Below are 22,981 nucleotides of genomic sequence, written 5' to 3' on the forward strand. Positions count from 1 at the left end.
ATTCAGCACATATTTAAAGTACATGGTTCCCCAAAAAAGATTCATGGGAGGGGTTGCATGTGAGGAATTCTTTGGCAATTAGTCAGTCTGGCAGCTGCTGCTGCTGCAAGTACCTGTACAATGTTCCTGTGTCTCTGTGTCTGTGAGGAGAATACAGGACACTGCAAAAGACACTGTGTGTAATGAATGTGCAATAAGCCAGAGAGAGAGTGTTCCCTCCCTATTATGTAAACAGGGATACTTCTGTCCAGGAGATGGGGGCAGGGCGGGTTGCCCCTTCAGCAGACATCACACACACACACACACACACACACACACACACCGACTACCAAAATCAACACAATCACTTCTGCAAATGTCCCCACTAAACACTTCATTACAGTTTTTCCTACCTATTCAAATGGCCTCTGCTGCACATAACAATTCATGTCAGACTAACCTGACCTCATTTTTTGACAGAATTACGAGCCTGGTAGATGAAGGGAACGCAGTGGATGTAGCCTATCTTGATCTCAGCAAGGCATTCGACAAGGTGCCCCATGATATTATTGTAAAGAAGCTGGTAAAATGCGGTCTTGACTATGCTACCACTCAGTGGATTTGTAACTGGCTGACTGACCGAACCCAAAGGGTGCTCATCAATGGTTCCTCGGTGTTGTGTATTGAGTCAAAGGATTTTATATCTGTATTATTATTGTCTGTATTTGCATTAGGGTAAAGTAACTGCCTTTTGGTTCCAGAGGGTACAGCTACTATTGGTTCATTTAAGCTGCTGTATTTGGATCCTCTGTCTTATTGGTTTCCTCCAAAAGACAGGACTGTGATTGCCTGATATTGTTCCCTCCAAAATGTATCCTTTCTAGCTAGTTCCCTGTCCCTATAAATGTAGCTCTCCCCTCCTCAGGCCCCAGTCTTGTTTGCTTTAATAAAGAAGTGTTACTAGAGAACTGTCTCCAGCATATTGTGTCAAGAGAGCTGAAATCACAAACCCCACGTCACAACACTCTTCATCCTGGAGAAGAGTGACTAGTGGGGTGCCACAGGGTTCTGTCTTGGGCCCGGTCTAATTCAACATCTTTATCAATGACTTGGATGATGGACTCAAGGGCATCCTGATCAAATTTGCAGATGACACCAAACTGGGAGGGGTGGCTAACACCCCAGAGGACAGGATCACACTTCAAAACGACCTTGACAGATTAGAGAACTGGGCCAAAACAAACAAGATGAACTTTAACAGGGAGAAATGTAAAGTATTGCACTTGGACAAAAAAAATGAGAGGCACAAATACAAGATGGGTGACACCTGGCTTGAGAGCAGTACATGTGAAAAGGATCTAGGAGTCTTGGTTGACCACAAACTTGACATGAGCCAACAGTGTGACGCGGCAGCTAAAAAAGCCAATGCATTTCTGGGCTGCATCAATAGGAGTATAGCATCTAGATCAAGGGAAGTAATAGTGCCACTGTATTCTGCTCTGGTCAGACCTCACCTGGAGTACTGTGTCCAGTTCTGGGCGCCACAGTTCAAGAAGGACACTGACAAACTGGAACGTGTCCAGAGGAGGGCAACCAAAATGGTCAAAGGTCTGGAAACAATGCCTTATGAGGAACGGCTAAGGGAGCTGGGCATGTTTAGCCTGGAGAAGAGGAGGTTAAGGGGTGATATGATAGCCATGTTCAAATATATAAAAGGATGTCATATAGAGGAGGGAGAAAGGTTGTTTTCTGCTGCTCCAGAGAAGCGGACACGGAGCAATGGATCCAAACTACAAGAAAGAAGATTCCACCTAAACATTAGGAAGAACTTCCTGACAGTAAGAGCTGTTTGACAGTGGAATTTGCTGCCAAGGAGTGTGGTGGAGTCTCCTTCTTTGGAGGTCTTTAAGCAGAGGCTTGACAACCATATGTCAGGCGTGCTCTGATGGTGTTTCCTGCTTGGCAGGGGGTTGGACTCAAAGACCCTTGTGGTCTATTCCAACTCTATTATTCTATGAATTCACTGATAAATGTATTTATGTACTGGCTCACTGGGAAATCTTCAGAAATTCATATAGAATCACTCGAGTGTTGGATTTACACCATTCCAACGTTCTTCTGTTCAGGAAGGAAATGGCTGCCAAGGGAGGAGCTTGGGACATGAGTGAGGGCAGCCATAATCCCTAAAGTGTGAGGCCATGTACTCAGCAGCCCCTCTGCCTGAGTGATATAATCTCTGGCATCCTGATACCTGAGTGCGGGACAGGTAGCCATTCCAGAAACAATAGCAAACCCAGATCAAGACAAAAGGGTGTGATTAACATGGCTGGGAAACAGGGACATGTAAATATCTCTTTTGCATCACTTGATGAGTGTACGGTGGAGGTCAGTGGAGGGGGGGGGCAAGCCCTGATGCTCAGGTTTCTGTCGCCAGACCCTCCCAATTTGTGATGTAATTTGTAATGTATCCATGATGTAATTTTAGGGGTGTTGTGGGTATCTCTGTAAAACTGATCAAAGTGGGAGCCATACTTTGTTCTGGGCTTTCTTCCTGGTGGTGGGTGGAAGTCCTGTTGCAGTAGTTTTTTAAAAATAAAGATCAGGCCTCCTGGCTGCTGCTTTGCTCCTATATTCCTGGCTGGCGTCTTTGTTTGGTAATCCAGGTGAGCCCAAGGATTTTCCTATAACAAGACCCTTGAACTTGCTCCTTAAAATGCAATCTGAGCAAAACTGGTGAAGCAGTGAGGACAATATATTCTTGCAAGAGCTGAGAGCCAAAGCAGGCACAGTCCAGCTGGGGCAAAGAATGAGCTTATATTCCCTATGCACACGTTCCCTCCCTCTTATCTCCATTGGTTGGGTGCTACGAGGTTTTCCTTCCCCCAATTATCAAATAACAGACAAGAGGCTGAGCGTGGAAACAAACTTCTCCTTCCTCCTCAGAGTTGCCTCCACTTCCGGCTTCACCAGCAGAGATAAAATTGGAGCTTGCAAAGGAGGGAGGGAGGGGAGGAGGCGGGAAGGGAGGCTGCATCCGGCGGAGGCGGCTTCTTCCTAATCAAGCCTCCTAATTAAGCGCCCTCACTCCCTGCCTCCCACGCGGGGGCTCCCATTCCCGCCCCCGCTGCCCAGGATGTCGGGTGAGTGCAAAGCCAATGGCGGGGAAGGAGGGAAGGGGCTTTGCGAGGGGGTCCAGGATGAGAAGCCCCCGGACGGGAGAGGGGGCCCTGCACAAGATCCGGGCGGGAAGAAGAGAAGGGAGGGAAGGGAGCTGTTCTCTTAAAGGGGGCCTGGAGGGGAGTGGGGGAGAAGCTTCAGCCTGCAGGGATCTGGTGCAAAGGGAGTTGCAGGCGAGGAGGTGGGAAAGGGGAGAGGGGTGGGCATTGCTGGCCACGATCGCCTTAATAATAGGATTAATTTTAATATTTATACCCCAGCAGAAGACCCCTCGGAGGAGGGCCTCAGTGTCCGGCTTCCTTCCTTCCTTCCTTAGGTACCAGGCGAAAGCCTTTCTCTTCTCCCACGCAATCTATGGACTTCGCAACTGCATTGGGGGGGTGTCGTTTTTATTTCTTACTCTGCTATACATCTCTGTGTTTTTTCTATTGTATGCTGCCCTGTTATCTTTGGAGGAAGGGCAGTATAGATATGTAAAGAATAACAGTCAAAATAGGTTTTAAAGAAGTGCTCTCTTTAAGATATCACGTGGTGTAAACGTGTATGTTGTCCTCTAGGTCCAAACGCATAGTAAGAGCAAGCAGTGCTCCAAAGTGCTTCTCTTGTGAACTTGCCATCTAACTTGTTTACTCCTGACCAAAGCTCCTGTTTCCCAAAAGGACTGGAGGGGAGGGGGTCTCCTCACCACTTTTAACCCCCCCTCCCACCACATGGAAGGCGGAGGACATGTTCATTCACAATCGCAGTGTTTACCATGTGTGTATCTGCAGTGAACCACGCACTGCAGCTCCTTCCCCTCTCATTGGGCTGCAGAGGAGGAAAGGGATGGGTTTGAAGGCTCTTTCTGCCTCTCTCCCCTGAGGAACAAGAGCAAAGGGTGTTTGCAGGACAGGAGGACAGAGGAGGAGGCAGCGAGAGCAGAGGAAGCAGTGGGCGGATCCACCGCCTCTCCCAGGGGGTCCTGATGCAAGCAAGGGGCTTCCTTCTTCTCCATGCAAGGGCCACCCATGTATTCAGAGCAGTCCTTTGCAGATTAACTCTTAAGTTCCAAGGGATCTACTCTCAGGCCACTAATGTACATACCATGCCAGCCTTAGGAAGGGAGGTGGGACAGGCAGGTGAAAGGACTTGCCAAAGGTGTTTGAAAATGGGTGGAGGCTTTTGGGAAGGGGGTGTCCAGTTGGGGCTTCTTCAGGGGCAGCGGAATGTCTTGGGCAGGAGAATCCCTGCAGGGGCTCTCAGACTCCCTTGGCTGCTTCTTCCCTCCCTCCCTCCCTCCCTCCCAGGCAGCTGCAACTTGCTCTGGATTCTGCGCTCTTCAGGAAGCTGAACCTGCAAACCTAGCTGAGACTGAACATGCAACCCTGGCCAGGATGGAAGGAGGAAGATGGACGGTTGACCTGATCAGGCTGTCTCCCGCATCCCTCCCCACAACCTCTGAGCATTCCCTCCCAGGACCCTTGGAGAAATCTGGTGAGTTCCAGGGGAGAGGAGATGGGGACAGGAATAGATGGATGGTGGAGGGAGAAAAAGGAAAAGATGGAGAGGAGACAAATGGAAGGAAGTTCCTGACAGGAAGAAGGAAGGGGAGAGGCCTTCTCCGAAGCAGCTCTTTTGTTTCTTGAATCCTTTTCCTAAAGTAGTGGGGGCAGATTTTCTTCCTCCAGGCTTTGAAATGTTAGGTGTTATTTCCACGGCAGGAATAATTGATGATAATGATGTTGCACACCAATCCTGAACAATGGGTGAAGGGGAATAGAAATGCTTCCCATAATTATTTATAATTAATGTATTTAAATTGTTTCTATTACTCTTATTTTTTTTAGACAGGGTCAGAATGATACATTCCACCAGCATCAAAACACAAGAAATGCATGCACCTCCCCAGTTTGGTGGGGTTAAGGGACAAAGGACCCGTTATCATGATACACAATTCCTGTGGCTAGAGGCTCTGCATTTAGGATTGGGCATATAAAGTCCAAGAGTGTCTGTTATTATAAGCAAATTGTGTAAATCTTAGAGACTGGGGTTGTTTGTGGGAGTGAGTGAGTGAGTGAGTGAGTGAGATTATAATTTTTAGTGCCCCTGTGTAATGGCTTGGTTCTCCCGCACAGACGCGAGGCAACTCCAGTAGTAATTATCTCAGGTTTATTCCTCAAACTCACAAATCACTGTGGAGCTCAGTCTTCGGCCTGTTCATTCCAGCTTGCAGTTGCCGAGTCCTCTAGCAAAGAAGCCCCCACTTTCGCTTTCTTTTCCCCTCTTCTCGCAGATTCTCTTGAGCCTACGATTTTTTAGACACGCTATTTCCAGGGTCTCTGTGTCAGAGCTCAAACCGGAGATAACAGTCTGTGCCCCCCGGCACCCCCTTTTCCTGCTCTTTGTTCTTTGCTCCTGCTGCAGCTTGGCTGCTCCTCCCCTGCTTCACATTCCAACCTAATCACATCTCTTGCGTTCTCAGGCTCTGTCAGCGGAGGCACGAGAGGCTTGAGATTCACAGAGCTGACACCCTGTAATTTTGTCTGTCCCTAAGCTTCCATGGAGATGCTGTGGTACAACCTTGGTGCAAATTTCAAAATAAGTACACAAAGCCAACAAAGAGACTCAGAGGTTTATAGTGGCACCAGCTTTCCTGGTCAAAAGTCCACTTTGTCACACTGCAGCCCACAAAAGCTTTGGCCATAATACATTTATCAGCTTTTAAGGGCTGCAAAAGATGAATCAACAGAAGCATAGTTCATCTATGGAATCTATCCTACAGGAGACAGTGAGGGACAGCAACTTGGATAGCTTGAAAAAAAGGATACGACTGACATCTCTGCTCTGCGGTCTAGGCAATAATCCTTCTTAATACTAGTTTCTGGAAAGCACAGGAAGGCAGAGAAGACTCTTGTGCTCCAATCCTGCTTGCCTTGCCGGTTTCCCACAGGCATGTGGTTGGCCTCTGTGAGAAGAGGATGCTGGACTAGGTGGGCCTTTGCCTGATCCAGCAGGCTCTTCTTAGGTTCCAATATATTGCAATATTTTTACAGTTACATGTAGCACTTACCGTTTTTTTCGCACCATAGGACGTACTTTTTCCCTCCTAAAAAGCAAGGGAAAATGTGTGTGCGTCCTATGGAGTGAATGCAGGCTTTCGCTGAAGCCTGGAGAGTGAGAGGGGTCGGTGCGCACCGATCCCTCTCGCTCTCCAGGCTTCAGGATGCTATCCGCTAGCCGTGGGAGACCTAGCTCTAGACCTTGCAGGCACCTCTAGACCTTGCCGGCACTCAGAAGCTTGGGGCGCGCTGAGCTCCGCACGCCCCAAGCTTCGGGATTAGCGCTTCGCTAGCCGTGTCTAGGCTGCAGATAGCAGCCTGCTTCCCGGAGCGTCGGGCGCCCTGAAAGCAGAGTGCCCGGCCCTTCAGGAACACATCCGCAGCGTGGGGAGCATTGCAGGAGTTCCCATTTTGAACAGGTGTTCAGTTCCCATTTTGTCTTTCTTGAAAGTCTAACAGGATTCTCTTTCCTTCCAGATTCCCAAACAGGCGAGGAAGATGAAAGTCAGAATTCTATGGAGCCACATGTGAATTTATGCGAAAGAACAAAGAAATTGAGGATACAACAACAAACTCAAAAAGGAGATAAACGATTTGAATGTTTTGAATGTGGAAAGAGCTTCAGTGAAAGTGGAAAACTTAGAATACACCAACAAATTTACACAGGGGAGAAACCATTTAAATGTATTGAATGTGGAAAGAGCTACAGTGAAAGTGGAGCACTTAGAATACATCAAGGAACTCATACGGGGGAGAAACTATTTGAATGTTTTGAATGTGGAAAGAGCTTCAATGAAAGTCGAACACTTAGAAGACACCAACAAACTCACACGGGGGAAAAATCATTTAAATGTGCTGTATGTGAAAAGAGCTTCAGTCGTAGTGGAACACTTAGAAGACATCAACGAACTCACACAGGGGAGAAACCATTTGAATGTATGGAGTGCAGTAGGAGCTTCAGTCAAAGTGGTGCACTTAGAATACATCAACGAACTCACACGGGGGAGAAACCATTTAAATGTACTGTATGTAGAAAGAGCTTCATTGAAAGTGGAACACTTAGAATACACCAACGAACTCACACGGGAGAGAAACCATTTAAATGTATTAAATGTGGAAAAAGCTTCAGTCGTAGTGGAACACTTAGAATACATCAACGAACTCACACGGGAGAGAAACCATTTAAATGTACTGTATGTAGAAAGAGCTTCATTGAAAGTGGAACACTTAGAATACACCAACGAACTCACACGGGAGAGAAACCATTTAAATGTATTAAATGTGGAAAAAGCTTCAGTCGTAGTGGAACACTTAGAATACATCAACGAACTCACACGGGAGAGAAACCATTTAAATGTACTGTATGTAGAAAGAGCTTCATTGAAAGTGGAACACTTAGAATACACCAACGAACTCACACGGGAGAGAAACCATTTAAATGTATTAAATGTGGAAAAAGCTTCAGTCGTAGTGGAACACTTAGAATACATCAACGAACTCACACGGGAGAGAAACCATTTGAATGTTTTGAGTGTGGAAAGAGTTTCAGCAAAAGTGGAACTCTTAGAATACACCAACGAACTCACACGGGGGAGAAACCATTTAAATGTATTGAATGTGGAAAGAGCTTCAGTCATTATGGAAACCTTAGAATACACCAACGAACTCACATGGGGGAGAAACCATTTAAATGTATGGAATGTGGAAAGAGCTTCAGTGAAAGTGGGAAACTTAGAAGACACCAACAATCTCACACAGGGGAAAATCCACAGATACTTTAATAAACTTTAATAAATCGCTTAGGTGTTTTTTACCTTTCCTTCTATGCTTCCTTGCAATACTGACAAAATCAAACCACGCCAATGCTTTCAGCCCCAGAAGAGGAGCTCCCCTTGGTGTCAAGGGAGGTGTCGAAGGGAGCATCTGGAGCCTTGCCATCCCTTCTGTCGCTTCCCCTTCTCCATGGCCCTTCCCCTCCTGTCTCTACCATCCCTGGGCCACTCCTTAATCCACAGCAGGAGACTGTATCTGTCTGTGATGGTGAGATGTCCTGGCTGGTTGAAGGACCACTTCCTGTTTCCTGCAGCTCCATCCTGCCTTCTCATGCAAGGTGGAGTCATGAAGCAGGTGAAGGCTGAGCACACCTAAGGGTGGTGCAGGGTGTGGGTGGAATTCTGCTTAACCTTTCCCTGTCTGCTCTTTTTCTGGATCCAGATCCCCACACCAAAAGGGGTAGTGTGAGTAGCCCCAAAAGGGGTAGACGCAATCAATGTTATGGAGTTGCACTGAAAATCATTGCTTTGTGACCGTAAGAGGCCCTTCTCAAAATAACAACCATCAAGACAATTTAAGCTATAGAGTTTAAAACAAACAGATAATTACAAAAAAAGAAAGTCTGGTGCCACATTGTGTAGGAGTTACTTTAGCACACTCTACCTGGGGCTGCCTTTGAAAAGAGCTCAGAAACTTCAATGGCTCAAAGAGCTGCAGACACTTTGCTGACCAGGGCTGGCTATAGGCAGCATAGGACTCCCATATGAGAACAGCTCCGTCTGCCTAATTGTCTGTTTCTGGACACAATCAATGTGTCCACAAGAAGAGGAAGATAGATGTGGAGTGCCGCATTTTCAAAAAAGATGGACACACGACTATTTCTTTGTGGAGCTGAAAGGCATTCCCTTGAGCCTCATTTGTGGTGAGCCCCTCTCCGTCTTGAAGAAGACCAACCAGCAGAAGCACTACAGGACAAAGCACATCTAGTACAAGGGAGTTCCAAGGGCAGCTGCGCCTGGAGAAGGTCAAGGCGCTGAAAACAGACCTGTTGGGTAACCTGTAGCCCCTCCAGATGATGTGATATTGCAACTCACGTCTTCTTTAGCCGTTGGCCACGCTGGCTGGGGCTCATGGGAGCTGGAGTCCAAGGATCTAGGTCCAGAAATGCCGGGGACAATTCAAATCCCTCCTCAGTTGTGAAGCTGATTGGGCGACTTAAAGCTGGTCACCATCTTTATGCAAAACCTCCCTCGCAGGGTTGCTGTGAGCATGAAAGCAATATATCTTGTGGTGGGCTTGATGAGGGGAGTGTGGAACAGAAATGTAATTCATAGGTAAGACAGGAAATAGTTCTGAATCTGACTGAAAATAAAGGATTCTTTGTCTCCAAATTGCATATAGGAAGCACCTGTGTTGTTGAACTCTAGCTGAAGTCTCCGCATCTGGTTCCTCAGCACTCTGCACTCTCTGGAAACCTCCAGCTGTCAGGTGACAGGAACCAGCCAATGCCTCCCAGTTCAGAAACAGTCTGCCAAGAGCTGAGATTGGAAGTGGACAACCAAGGAAACTTAGGGGAGCATTTTCATTTCCATGCTTATGAATATTTATTTGAATCAATTTGTCAGATGTGATCAAAATAGTAGGGAAAATTTATGGTTGACACCACCTTGGGACAGTTTTGACAGGAATTCGGGGAACTAGGAATATTTTTAGTTCCATCTGGGTTGATGGATCAGCAAATAGCTAGAGAGGATTAAGGGGTGGGGGCGGGAATCAGGCCTTGTTTCTCATGTGACAGATAACAGACTCCACAGTTCTTAAAGCTCACCGTTTGCTGCCTCCCAAAATGATGCTTAAGTCTCCCTCCCAAAAAATAACAACTCAAACATGGCAGCTGGTCTTGTCAAACGGGCCAATATAAGGTTCATTTGGCAAGTTTGTTGTTGTTTAGTTATTTAGTCGTTTACGACTCTTCGTGACCCCATGGACCAGAGCACGCCAGGCACTCCTATCTTCCACTGCCTCCCGCAGCTTGGTCAAACTCATGCTGGTAGCTTTGAGAACACTGTCCAACCATCTAGTCCTCTGTGTTCCCCTTCTCCTTGTGCCCTCCATCTTTCCCAGCATCAGGGTTTTTTCCAGGGAGTCTTCTCTTCTCATGAGGTGGCCAAAGTATTGGAGCCTCAGCTTCACGATCTGTCCTTCCACTGAGCACTCAGGCCTGATTTCCTTCAGAATGGAGAGGTTTGATCTTCTTGCAGTCCGTGGGACTCTCAAGAGTCTCCTCCAGCATCATAATTCAAAAGAATCAATTCTTCAGTGATCAGCCTTCTTTATGGTCCGGCTCTCACTTCCATACATCACTACTGGGAAAACCATAGCTTTTACTATATGGACCTTTGTTGGCAAGGTGATGTCTCTGCCTTTTAAGATGCTGTCTAGGTTTGTCATTGCTTTTCTCCCAAGAAGCAGGCACCTTTGCCAGTTTCCTCCATTCCAAAGCTATTTTCCCCTTGAAAAAGGACTCCAGGAAGTGTACAGGGGTGACAATTGCTGAGCTGGGCCAAGGAAAACCTAATCCCATCACCAAACTTGCCAAGGGGCCAGACATGCAAAGGAAGTTCTATTGTACTTTGAGTGATGGGCCTTCAGTGGTGTTTGCCTATGCTAATCTTATACCTGAGTCTTGCCCTGACATGGGCATGCTTATGCTAATCTTGTATCAATGACTTGTCTGGACATGTTTGCCAAGGTTAGACTAGTGTAACCGCTGTCTACCCCTCCCCTTTTGTGACATGTCAGTGTTGTAACAATGATATAGCAATGATGCTCTAGAAACGGTATTCTGGGATATCGTGGGGAAGTTTTAAAAGTCTTTGTCACCCCATGCTCAAAATTCCTCTTTCAACCTGTTGCGCAATAAAATTTGGTTTACAGCTATTTGCTCCAGTTGATGGCTGGACTCCTTCCTTTATTCCTCAAGGGACCCGCAGGCTCCGCCCGACGAGCTGGGTGACTGAGCAGCCTCACACCTAGATTTTTCCGTAACACACAGGAGACAGATGAGGTGATCAGGCACTCCCATTTCTTTAAGAACTTGCCATAGTTTGCTGAGGTCGACACAGTCAAATGCTTTTGTGTAGTCAATGAAGCAGAAGTAGATGTTTTTCATCAACTCTATCTTTCTCCATAATCCAGCATGTTTGCAATTTGGTTTCTGGTTCCTCTGCCCCTTCGAAATCCAGCTTTCACTTCTGGGAGTTCTCAGTCCACATACTGCTTAAGCCTGCCTTGTAGAATTTTAAGCATAACCTTCCTAGCGTGTGAAATGAGCGCAATTGTGCGGAAGTTGGAACATTCTTTGGCACTGCCCTTCTTTGGGATTGGGATGTAGACTGACAAGAGCCTTGTTTTTTAAATATACAGCTAAAAAACCTTAAAACTCCTACAACACTTACCAAATAGAAATCTAATAGCTTGCCCCCCAGGCACTAGGAGGCAACCTGATGTTCAAGGCTTCACCCCACCCCCAAACTCTGAGCTTTTGGTTTCTCTTTAGACACTCATCTGTGGTTGCCTGGAGCATTTGAGGGGAAAGAGAGAGAACATTGGGGCATACAAAGCAGACATAGAAAAAGAACGTGACAACCTGCTTGTAAGTGTCATTGTTACTTGGAAGGGAACAAGTGCTATAAGCTTAATGTACATATAATGCTGTGCTTGAATGCATTGTAAAAAAAATACTATAAAGGTAAGTTTCTCTTAGACTTAGGCAAGAGGTTCCACTCTGACAAAAGCATCAGAGGAGGCTGGATCTTTCCTCATAACTCATCGCTGGAGGCATAGGCTGCAGAGCTCTCACGGAAGGAAGCTTAAACTTGAGAAGCCAGTGTGTTCTTGCTGGAGATGGCTAGGAGAAGCAGCAGCAACAGCAGTTGCAAATAAGTCATGCAATTTTGAAGAAGCTTAGGACCAACTGTGCCGTGGGGCCCCCAATCTTTCTCACTGCCAAAGAAAACTAATAAATGAAAAGGAAGAGAAGCTACCCATGTCACACTGACACAAACACCTTGCATATGAACTTCGTAAAATAATGAAAGTGTACTACCCCTCCCCCCCCCGCTCGCTCTCCCCACCTCTCAATTCCCCAACCTTACACTGTATACAACATTAAAGTCTGTCTGTCTTTGAATTTTTATGATATCCAAAGTAACAGAGTAGCTTATAGCTAGGAAGCCAAATAGCTATTCTAGGTGATAGCTCCTTTTTACAGACTATACAGTGGCCAGACTCTTGCTATTCAAAAGAGCTTTACTTTCATAATCATATAACTGAGAAGAATAGAAGAGGCGTCTGTAACCTGAAGTGTATGTAACCCGAGGTACCACTGTACAATCTTCTGCTTATTCAAACACGGGCACGTTCTCACTTGAATTCTCTTATAGTTTCTTACGAAACGTTTTTCTTTCACATGAGCAGTATTGTCTCTGTTTCTGCACAGGTTTCTGCTTATTAACATTTAGTGGCCGCCAGGACCACATAACACCGGTCCTGAGAGATCTGCATTGGCTCCCAGTACATTTCCGAGCACACTTCAAAGTGTTGGTGTTTTTAATATTAATGCTGTACTGTTTTTAACACTTGATTGGGAGCCGCCCAGAGTGGCTGGGGAAACTCAGCCAGATGGGCAGGATATAAATAATAAATTGTTATTATTATATAGTGGTCTTCCTCTGTTTCACTTCAGACAGATCACACTGACACACTACAGTTACAGTTGCTCCAAGATAATTCAGTGGGGTCTCTTCTCAGTTCATTCTCTTCTGGATCAGTGCCTTAATCCTTTGTAGATTCTGTATAACACAGAATAACCATTGAGGTGTCCTCAGATGTTGTTTTCCAGTTCCCATCAGCTTCAGCCAGCAGGGATGACAGTCAAGGATCATGGAAGCTGTAATCTGGACCCCACCACCTGGACTCTGCTGCCCTATATCCTTCCCATTGAAACAACCGTGAAAATAAATTTTGGACGCTATAGATTTATCCTGGTCTGGTGCATGCAATGTCTTTTGTTTTGCAGCTGTGTGATTTGTGCTCGTATTGTGGTGGCCACAGACTATAAACAATAAAATTTAAAGATACGGTAGATTGAACTGCAAAAATAAGTAATAAAATAATAAAACGATTTTAATTTTTTTGGTCCTCACTCCAAAATGGGAGTGTGTGTCTCCTGGTGTTTTTGGTTATATTGGGGGTGGGGTGGGGGGTGGAGAAGTATAAGGCCAAAACCACTCTCCTCCTCTGCTAAATGGATGCAGGAGACCAGAGGCAGCGAAAGAAAAAGCAGGGAAAGAGAAACCCTCCAAGTGCCACTGTTTAGAATGGAGTTATCCAACCCCGGCCCCCTGAAGGCAATCCTCTATAGGAAAGTTTTTTAACGTTTATTGTTTTATTATGTTTTTTATATATGTTGGAAACTGCCCAGAGTGGCTGGGGCAACGTAATAAGATGTGTGGTGTATAAATAGGAAAATTATATTTATGGAAAGGGATGTTCCTATTTTCATGAGAGAAATGTTGGAGGGTTTGGAAACGTCGGTTGCTGGAGCTAAGTGATTGCATGATCCCAACCAGCAGAGCTGGGAACTGGACTGCCTCCTCCAGCTACCCATTCGGGCTGCAGGCATAGCTGTCAACCTTCCCTTTTTTTGCGGGAAATTCCTTTTTTCCAGCGCCATTTCCCGCTGCTATCCCGGATTGTTAGGTATCCTGTAGAGTAGACTGCCCCGGGACAGGTGAGGCTGCTGATCCCTTATTTTCCAGTCTGCTGATCCCTTATTTTCAAATCTGAAAGTTGACAGCTGCAGGGTGGCATCGTCCCAGCTTTCTGAAAATATTTACTGATGAGGAAACCAGTGACTGCACATCGGATCACAAGGAGACTTATTTATGCAACATTCTGGATAGCATATAAGATGCCAGGTATATTCCAATGATACAATAAATTTTGAGGGACAGCGCAAGGGGGCGCATCCAGCCTCGCAGCCTCCCAGGGCCCAACCCACAGCCAGCGAGCTCCGATGCCCAGAGAGGCAGGAAACGGGGCCAGCCAGGGGGACTCGAGAGCGGCTGCACTTTCCTGTCCCCGCCGAGGAGAGCGGAGGAGAGCAGGTGGGCCTGCCGAGTTTCCCCGGAGAGGAGCCGGATTCCGGTGCAGGGACGGAGCGAGGAGTCCGAGGTGCAGGAGGCGGGGGGGGGGGGAGAGCAGGTGGGCCTGGCAGGATCAGGCCCCGAGTGGAGTCAGAGGCTGCAGGGCGCCCCCCAATCGGGCAGGAAGGGGAAGGGGCGCAGCTGAGGGGCAGGGCATCTGCAGGAGGGCACAGGGGCAAACATCTCTGGCTCAGGCTGGCACGGACCCTGCCGGAGACCCTGGGGAGCTGCTCCCTTCAGTCCTGAGCTCAAGGGGCAGAATGAGGGGTCCAAGGCAGCTGCTGCTTCGCGATGGACGATGCATATAGTCGCTCACGGATCAGCGGCGTAGCTGGGGCTTTTGCCGCCCCTCTCCCTGTCCCTCAGCAGGGAGCCCCGTCCTCGTCCACGGTCCTCCCCACGGGGGAGAGGGAAGGGGAGGCAGGGGGGGGAATGGAAGAGCAGTACAACAGGAAGGTGCCCCTCTCACTCTGCAGCCCCCTGACACCCTTTGCAGGCCACTATTCCTGCCCCCCTTCCTCTGCCAGTGCCATTGATAAATCTATCGCCCTCCTTGGTGAATTGGTCTGATCGCCTTTGAAAGCTCTCTTTGTCACCACCATCGTCGCATCTTGTGGCAATGATGTCCATCCGATTCATTTAGCAAGGAAATGGCATATTTTACCTGTCTCAAATCAAGGTACACTGTGCCTTTATTAGTCAGGGCTAATAAAACAGCTGATAGATCCATTCCCTGGAGAACACACCTGAACTTTCCCCCAAGCTATCAAAGCTAGTGTGTCTGCGTGTAGATAAGTGAGAGAGCCTTAAAGCATGTTTTGTTAAAGGTTTTATCTTCCACCTTCCCCAGTAATATGGCTGAGTTTTCAGACAAAGAGTTGAAGTGGGTGACGGTTTTGAGAATGCAGAGGAAAGGAGGATTCTTAAGAAGTGTGGCATATGGAAATGAATTACTGATAATAAAAACGTTGAAGACAGTATTGTAAAAGACTGAGGAAGGCGAAATTGAAATTAGCTATTCATTTTCAGATTATTACTCATTTCTATACTGTTTCATATTTTTCAGAAAAATATCTCAAAGCAATTAAAGGAAAATCTCATTGCAGTTTGTGTCCATAGGATGTTGAGAGCATTAACTCTGTAGATCCAGTTCTCTCCTCCTGATAGTGTCAAATTTGATTGTTCTTTCCTATAGAGCAGGAGGAACGAAACATTTATGGCCTTAAAGCTGCATTGATTCTGGGAGGCCACATTCCAGTGAGTTCTGTGGCCAATGTATGTGCATGCATGCGCACACAGAAAAGAGATGCAGACCATAAAGTCACATGCACACACGCCAGAGGTGCTGCACACACTCACCAGACATGCCATCTAGCATACATGCAAGTCTTGCAAACACAATCAGCATGTTTAGACCTTCCAACCCCAGTTCTGGGGTGGGGAAAAATAAGAGCACAAGAAGACCCTGCTGAATTAGCAATGAGTTCTAAGAAAAAAGACCCTTCTGATTGTTCTTTAGAAATCCTCTTTAAAGAGCAGCCAGAGGGATCATTTATCTCCAGATCAGGGCTTCTATCCCATTTCAGCACTGTGCTGATTCCTGCTGAGATTGGAGTTTAAAGGATCTCTCTAAGGGCTCTTTAAGGGACGCGGGTGGTGCTGTGGTCAAAACCACAGAGCCTAGAGCTTACCGATCAGATGGTTGGCAGTTTGAACGGGGTGATCTCCCATTGCTCGGTCCCTGCTCCTGCCAACCTAGCAGTTCGAAAGCACGTCAAAGTGCAAGTAGATAAATAGGTACTGCTCCAGCGGGAAGGTTTCTGTGTGCTGCTGTGGTTCTCCAGAAGTGGCTTAGTCATGCTGGCCACATGACCTGGAAGCTGTACACCGGCTCCCTCGGCCATAAAGCGAGATAAGCGCCGCAACCCCAGAGTCATCCGCAACTGGACCTAATGGTCAGGGGTCCCTTTACCTTTACCTTTAAGGGCTCTTTAGACACCTCTATCTCTCTCTGGGACAGACAGAGAGGTTCATCACATGATGAGACCAAGAGATGGAAACCACAGGGACTAGCAGGCCACATGAAGTGGGTTATTTGATTTTGTTGGTCAATATTCCTTCTCTTTGTTTGTTTCTTAGGCTGTGCAGACACCATACATTTAAAGCACGTGGCTTCCCCCAGAAAATCATGGGAACGGTAGGTTATTGCTACAGTTCCCAGCACCCTTAAGAACTTGGGTTTCTTGGGTGAAGTCATATACTTTAAATGTTAGGTGGGTCTGTCACAGCCTTAACCCTATAGAAAGATCTGTTGTTTCTTTTCCAACATGCTAGAAGTTGCAGCCTGGATCAGCATTCCCTGTCCACTGAACATGCTCAGTCCTCTCACTGGGTTGTTTTTGGATTTCCCTCCTACTGCCTTGGTTCTCCCACCCCCAAATATTATTTGTACTTCCATAAACCTTGGGGTTTCCCCAGGTCTGGATAACTTCCTCTTGTGCATGGGTGGGGCCATTTGGGTGACATTGTCATTCACAGCCTGAACATAAGAATTAGGAGTAATAATATATTTCAAAAACTGACTACAGTGGAACCTCGGGTTGCAGACATAATCCATTCTGGAGGCTCATCTGCAACCCAAAGTTTCCTCAGGCCAAGGCACTGCCCATGCGCATGCGCGCTGTGTGGTTTAGCGCTTCTGCGTATGTGCGAGCGTCGAAACCAGGAAGTAACCCAAAGGTAATCAGAAGGTTACGTAGCCCGAAGGCAATGTAACCCAAGGCACCACTGTAATGGTTAAAAAATATGCTTTTGTTTTTATTCTTGAGTTTTATTCTATACTGTTACTTTACTTTGTGTTGATTTCTTTTCCAGCAGGGCAGCGTACAAATGGAAGAGAAGGGGCCAAGGAGACCCATTCAAAGGGCGAGACTGGAATCCAAAGGGAAAAAATCTCCTGTGGGCCAAGTTGGGACCGTCAGGGACCTTCTGTCTCAAGCAGATTTACATCAAATTAAGCAGGAGTCAGAGGAGGAGGAGCTGCAGCAGCACTGGGATGCCCAGTGGCAGGATTTCCTGAAGACGATGCACCCCCCTCGTTCACGGTGGGAAACCCCACAGGCTCCCAGTCCTCCCCTCTCCGGAGATGGTGTCATCCCGGCCTCCTTCAGGGGAGCTGCGGATGCCAGTCGGTGGCCCAGTGGGAGAGCAGGGGGGACAGACCAGACCCTGCCAGACCGGAGTGGGGAGGCACACGAGGAAGGAGGGGAGCAGATTTCCTCTGTGAAAGTGAAGGAGGAGATCCTGGACGAGGAGGAAGAAGACGCCAACATGAGGTCGGAGATGGAGCGGCAGAGCTTCCGGCGGTTCTGCTACCAGGAGGCTGAGGGGCCCCGAGAGGCCTGGCTTCGGCTCCAGGAACTTTGCTCCCGGTGGCTGAAGCCAGAGAGGCGCACCAAGGAAGAGATGGTGGAGCTGCTGGTCCTGGAGCAGTTCCTGACCATCCTGCCTGCGGAAATGCAGAGCTGGGTCAAGGGAGGCAGGCCAGAGACCTGCGCCCAGGCGGCGGCCCTCGCTGAGGACTTCCTGCTGCAGCTGCAAGACACCGAGGGGCTTCCGGGAAAGGTACGTGCCCTCCTCTCACCTGGGTCTCCAGCATCTCATGGTCACAGGTCCAGTGCCTCTAGACACGGAGGTTCTGTTTAGCTATAGCAGGCACATCCAAAGCCCGTTTTGGGAGCCTAATCCGGCCCGCCAGTCAGTTTAATCCAGCCCCCACAGGCAGTTCCTTCTCTGGGTTCTAAAAAAAGTTCAGCAAATTTGGGGTAAGATCCTAAAAAAAACGGTCAACAACTTCAACCTTAAAAAAGCCCAACAACTCATGAAGTTCATCAAATCTGGCCCCCTTAGGAAAAAGATTGAGCACCCCTGAGCTATAGTGACAAAGATTCATTGACAGGCCTATCCTCCTCACTGCATTTCTCTCTAATCCTTAAAAAAAAGGCTTATTAGAGCAAACACCTGGAGGCATTCAAAGCATCTTCAGGGGACTTTGGTTTTCATCAGCATAGCAGCTGTGGCGAAGGAGGTTTCCTTCCTATCACCACCGTCTTCCTGATCTAAATTGCTCCCCCACCCTGTCTATAATGCTGTTTGCTCCCCGGTGGGGGGGGGGGATCTAGATTTTTCTTGTGGTTTCAACACTCCCATCTGCAGTGTAAGATTGTTGTAATGTTTGTTGAGATGATGCCCATGTTCAGGACAGGTGATTGTACCTTGGCTTATTAAACATGGAAAGGAATAAGCCATTTATTTATACAAGATCAGTGGGACTCGCTTCCTGGTAGGTGTGTATAGGATTGTGGTCTAAAGTGCTATTCAGATGCTGTTTATCGAAATACAGCAGTGTCTCCACTAATCTGCCTTCCAATGTGTTGTGGGGGCTATTGGGCTGTTTTTGTTTTCATTATGTATTTTTTGTTTTTATATATATATAAAAACAAAATATTATTTATATATATATATATATATATATATATATATATATATATATATATATATATATATATATATTTGTAATTTTATCCTGGGACCTGCAGTATACAAATTTTAAATAAATAAATCTGGATTTGCACCCGTGTTTCTGTTCCAGGTGTCTTGGCCTGCAGAAGATATTGCTAATTCCCCAAAGTCCGAACAAGATCTGTTTGACACAGCAAACATTCATCTCTCTGCAGAGGTTGAGGAGGAGAGTGAAGAGGAGGCCAGCTTTCTGGGTAAGGGATAGGGGTCTGGATCCTTTGGTCGTTTTGCAATTTCTGTGGCGAAATTATCAGACTGCTTTTGACAGTGAAAGCTCTGAAAAAGCCACTTCCCAATCTAGTGTCTTCGAGGGATTTTGAGCTGCAACTCCCATCATCTGCAGCCAGCATTACCTGAAGGGATCAATTTGGGGGAATGCTATTGTGGGGGGAAAGCCCAACTTTCACCCTCCTTTTCTCAGACCCAGATGTGATATGAAATGCCTCTTCGCATTTATTTACCGCGCCTGTGTTTTTGTGTGTGTGTGTGTGTGTTAATGCAAATAACATTTTCAAGGGGTGGGTTGCTGTCAGCTCTCCTGCAGCTGCCGTTTGCATTGGGAGGAAAGCCTTGAGTGGCACCCGGGTCTCTGCCCTTTAGATCTCTCATTCCATTTTCAGAGCTTGATACAACATGGAGCAAGTGGCTGCTCTGGTTGACTAGGAGAGGCCGAGCATCATCTAGAAAAGGGAGAGCTTTTCTAGCTTCAGTTGCAAACCGAAAGGCCTTAGATGCCCTTTGCCACGTTCCTTTTTAAAATTGATGTATTTTATTTAATGCATTTGGTTTATTAAATTTCCTTCTAGAAGAATATAGTGTTATTAGTAGTAGCAGCAACACAGGAAGCTGTCTTTTATCAAAGTCCATTGAGCTCAATATTGTCTACTGTACGCTGACAGGTACCAAACCTTCAGGCTTTCTGTCAGCCCTACCTGGTGAGGTCAAGGAATTAGCATATTGAAATTGCTGTTATTGTTATTGTTTCTTTGACCCTGCCATCCCTCTTGCGAGAGGCCAGGATGGCAAACAAAGCAAAGTTAAAACCATAATGCGAAATAAAATACATATAAAATTCAATATGCCAGTGAGCCGTAGATTATACAAATAGTACTACCTTCTTTGGAAGCCACAATACAGTTGTCCCATCGACAAAATAACAAAATGACAGTCTTTTAAAGTTTTCTTCTCCATAAACTTTACTGCCATCAACTAATTCATAAGCACAGTTTATGTAAATATGTGTTACATGCTTGCATGGAGAAAGAGGAAGGAGAAGTATTAAATTAAATCACATGTTGTTAGGCTTAGTTACAGAAAGGAAGCAAGGAAGGGCCATAGCTTAGTGGTAGAGCAGTTGTCTGGCATGCAGAAGGCTCCCAATTCCCAGCATCTCCAACTGAGGCTGAGAATGTCCCCGGTCCGGATAATTGTTTACAATGTTCTTTTAAATAACTTGTACACTTCCCCTATTCTTTTATTCTTTATTCTATTTGTTATCTTCTTGATCTCTGATCTTCCCGGTCATTTTGGCCATTTCAGCATACTCCACCATCTTTGTCAGCCATTCTTCCTTTGTAGGTAGTTTATCTTCCTTCCATCTTTGAGCAAGTAGCATTTGCACAGTTGTTGTAGTGTACATAAAACAGTCTCTTCCACTCCTTTGGTATTTCTGGTAATTTCTGGTACTACTAAAATTTGTAGTAAAAAAGCTTCTGTTTTTCCCACAAATATTCTGACTCATTATAAGGAAGCTTCCTGTGTTCCTAAATGAGTGTGGCAGTATAAAATAGCTTTGATAATTGATCCAATTTGCAGCTTTGAGGGTTTTTCCTCCAGTGTGGAGTAGAGGTGAGTTTTTGATTCTCTCTTTGTTCCGGCAGGCAGCAACCAAGCGTATGAGAATGGGGGCGAGTCCTTCCCCTTTGAAAGACACCCACAAGTGGGCATCAGCGGAGTGTCCTTGGCAAGACTCAATGGGAAATTTTTCCAGGTTTGTGGGTTGGGAGAGATGCCAGGGGATCAACAGAATCAAGAAAGCCACCGGGAGAACTCAGCAGAGGTCCAAGCTTTTATTTGTGATGAGAGCAACAGAGGAAGCACCTTCCCCGAGGGAAGCCAGAAGGCGAAGAGGAAAAGGACAGGCTCTGACTGGGGCAGCGTTTTGCGCCGGAGCTTTGATTTCCCTCGGAACCAGAAGATGCAGAAGCTATACACGTGCACCTACTGCGGGAAGATCTCCAACAACAGTGCGCACATGATTATCCACGAGAGGACCCACACCGGGGAGAAGCCGTACAAGTGCTCGGAGTGCGGCAAGTGCTTCAGCACCAACTGCAACCTTATGAAGCACACAAGGGTCCACACGGGCGAGAAGCCGTACAAATGCTCGGACTGTGGGCGGAGCTTCAGTGACAAGGCCTCCCTTATCGTACACGAGAGAACCCACACGGGAGAGAAGCCTTATGAGTGTCCGATGTGCGGGAAAAGCTTCACCTCCAGCTCCAACCTCATCACTCACAAAAGGGTGCACACGGGAGAGAAGCCGTATAAGTGCTCCGAGTGCGGGCAGAGCTTCGTCCACAGGCCCCAGCTCGTCATCCACATCCGGACGCACACGGGAGAGAAGCCGTACGAGTGCCTGGAGTGCGGCAAGAGCTTCAATCAGAAAGCAGACCTCATTATACACGGGCGAACCCACACCGGGGAGAAGCCGTACGAGTGCGCAGAGTGCGGGAAAAGCTTCATCTCGAGCTCTTACCTCCGGAAACACGAAAGGCTTCACACGGGGAAGAAAACCCAAGCCGGGGAAGAAACCCACAAGTGCAGCTACTGCAGGAAGAGCTTCATCAGCCGGTCCAAGCTTCTCATCCACGAGAGAACGCACACGGGAGAGAAACCCTTTGAGTGCGCCGAGTGTGGGAAAAGCTTCAGCACAAGCTCCAACCTTGTCAATCACAAGAGGGTGCACACGGGAGAGAAGCCCTATCAGTGCATGGATTGTGGGCAGAAGTTCAGCACGAACTCCAACCTTGTCAATCACAGGAGGGTCCACACAGGCGAGAAGCCCTACGAGTGCTCGGATTGTGGGCAGAGCTTCGGCCACAAAGCATCCCTTAGACGACACAAGAGAATCCACTCGAGAGAGACCACCTCTTGAGTGCTTGCATTGCGGACAAAGGTTGAGACCTGCTCTTCTCACAGGCTTGTAGGAGACCAAGTCAGAGACCATGGGCCTGTCTAGCTTAGGAAGGGCTGTTGTAGAGCACCTGCCTCGCTCGCAGGTGGTCCTTGGTTCAATCCCCGGTGTTGCCAGGCAGGGCTCTGACTGTCTTGTCTGAAACCTTTGAGAACCACTGCCAGGTCACTGAGCTAAATGAACCAGGGGTCTGACTTGGGATAAGGCAACTTCCTATTTCTAGCTCAGAATTGGGTGCTTCCAGATGGTTGTTTACGGTGGGATAAGCGCTCCTCAGGGACGCGGGTGGTGCTGTGGGTAAAACCTCAGCGCCTAGGACTTGCCGATCGCATGGTCGGCAGTTCGAATCCCCGCAGCGGGGTGTGCTCCCGTCGTTCGGTCCCAGCGCCTGCCAACCTAGCAGTTCGAAAGCACCTCCGGGTGCAAGTAGATAAATAGGGACCGCTTACCAGCGGGAAGGTAAACGGCATTCCGTGTGCTGCGCTGGCTCTCCAGATGCAGCTTGTCACGCTGGCCACGTGACCCGGAAGTGTCTGCGGACAGCGCTGGCTCCCGGCCTATAGAGTGAGATGAGCGCACAACTCTAGAGTCTGGCAAGACTGGCCCGTACGGGCAGGGGTACCTTTACCTTTACCTTTACCTTAAGCGCTCCTCACCTTATGCCAGCCCATATCCCCACCCAACCCCCCATTAGTCCAGATTTACCCTTTTCAGGAACTTTAAAAAAGACCAAGCTGTTGTCAGTGACCCGTTTGCGATGGCTCTGAACCTGTACTATTAACACCCATCCTTGAATCACCCGTTTTTCACACTGACTAGCAGTGGCTCTGCAGGGATTCAGGCACCTTCCTGGCCTGCCTGGAGATGTCGGGTATTGATCCTGCAACCTGCATGCAAAGCAGTTGCTCTACCTCTGACCTTCCCAGCTAGAACAGGCATAGACTGACTGCAAATCTTGCAGGGTCAGATTTTGAGCTGGAACACAAGGGATTGACGATGGTGCTTTAAATGTAAATGCTGGAAGAATT

General features: G+C 47.3%; 2 protein-coding genes across 7 annotated transcripts in view; both read left to right on the forward strand.

Moving 5' to 3' along the window:
• The window catches only part of LOC309364883 (uncharacterized protein), a 20,317-nt gene extending 11,924 nt beyond the window's left edge, over positions 1-8,393 (forward strand). Inside the window, exons 2-3 of the mRNA XM_081902855.1 lie at positions 4,443-4,629; positions 6,672-8,393. Coding sequence (XP_081758981.1) covers positions 4,530-4,629; positions 6,672-7,975 — 1,404 coding nt within the window. The 5' untranslated portion in view covers positions 4,443-4,529 and the 3' untranslated portion in view covers positions 7,976-8,393. The remainder of the gene's footprint in view (positions 1-4,442; positions 4,630-6,671) is intronic.
• Positions 1-22,959, forward strand: part of LOC309364471 (uncharacterized protein) — a 50,819-nt gene extending 27,860 nt beyond the window's left edge. Inside the window, exons 1-4 of one of the 6 annotated variants that reach the window (XM_081901812.1) lie at positions 14,147-14,204; positions 17,051-17,800; positions 18,828-18,951; positions 20,638-22,959. In XM_081901812.1, the coding sequence (XP_081757938.1) occupies positions 17,066-17,800; positions 18,828-18,951; positions 20,638-21,914 (2,136 nt within the window). In that variant the 5' untranslated portion in view covers positions 14,147-14,204; positions 17,051-17,065 and the 3' untranslated portion in view covers positions 21,915-22,959. Of the gene's footprint in view, positions 1-14,146; positions 14,205-15,484; positions 16,916-17,050; positions 17,801-18,827; positions 18,952-20,637 lie in introns of those variants that run through there. The other 5 variants (XM_081901813.1, XM_081901809.1, XM_081901810.1 and 2 more) reach the window with 5 other exon arrangements.
• The last annotated feature ends 22 nt before the right edge of the window (positions 22,960-22,981 follow it).

Source organism: Podarcis melisellensis (assembly GCF_964234715.1).
Source record: "Podarcis melisellensis genome assembly, chromosome: 2".
NCBI classification, from domain to species: domain Eukaryota; kingdom Metazoa; phylum Chordata; class Lepidosauria; order Squamata; family Lacertidae; genus Podarcis; species Podarcis melisellensis.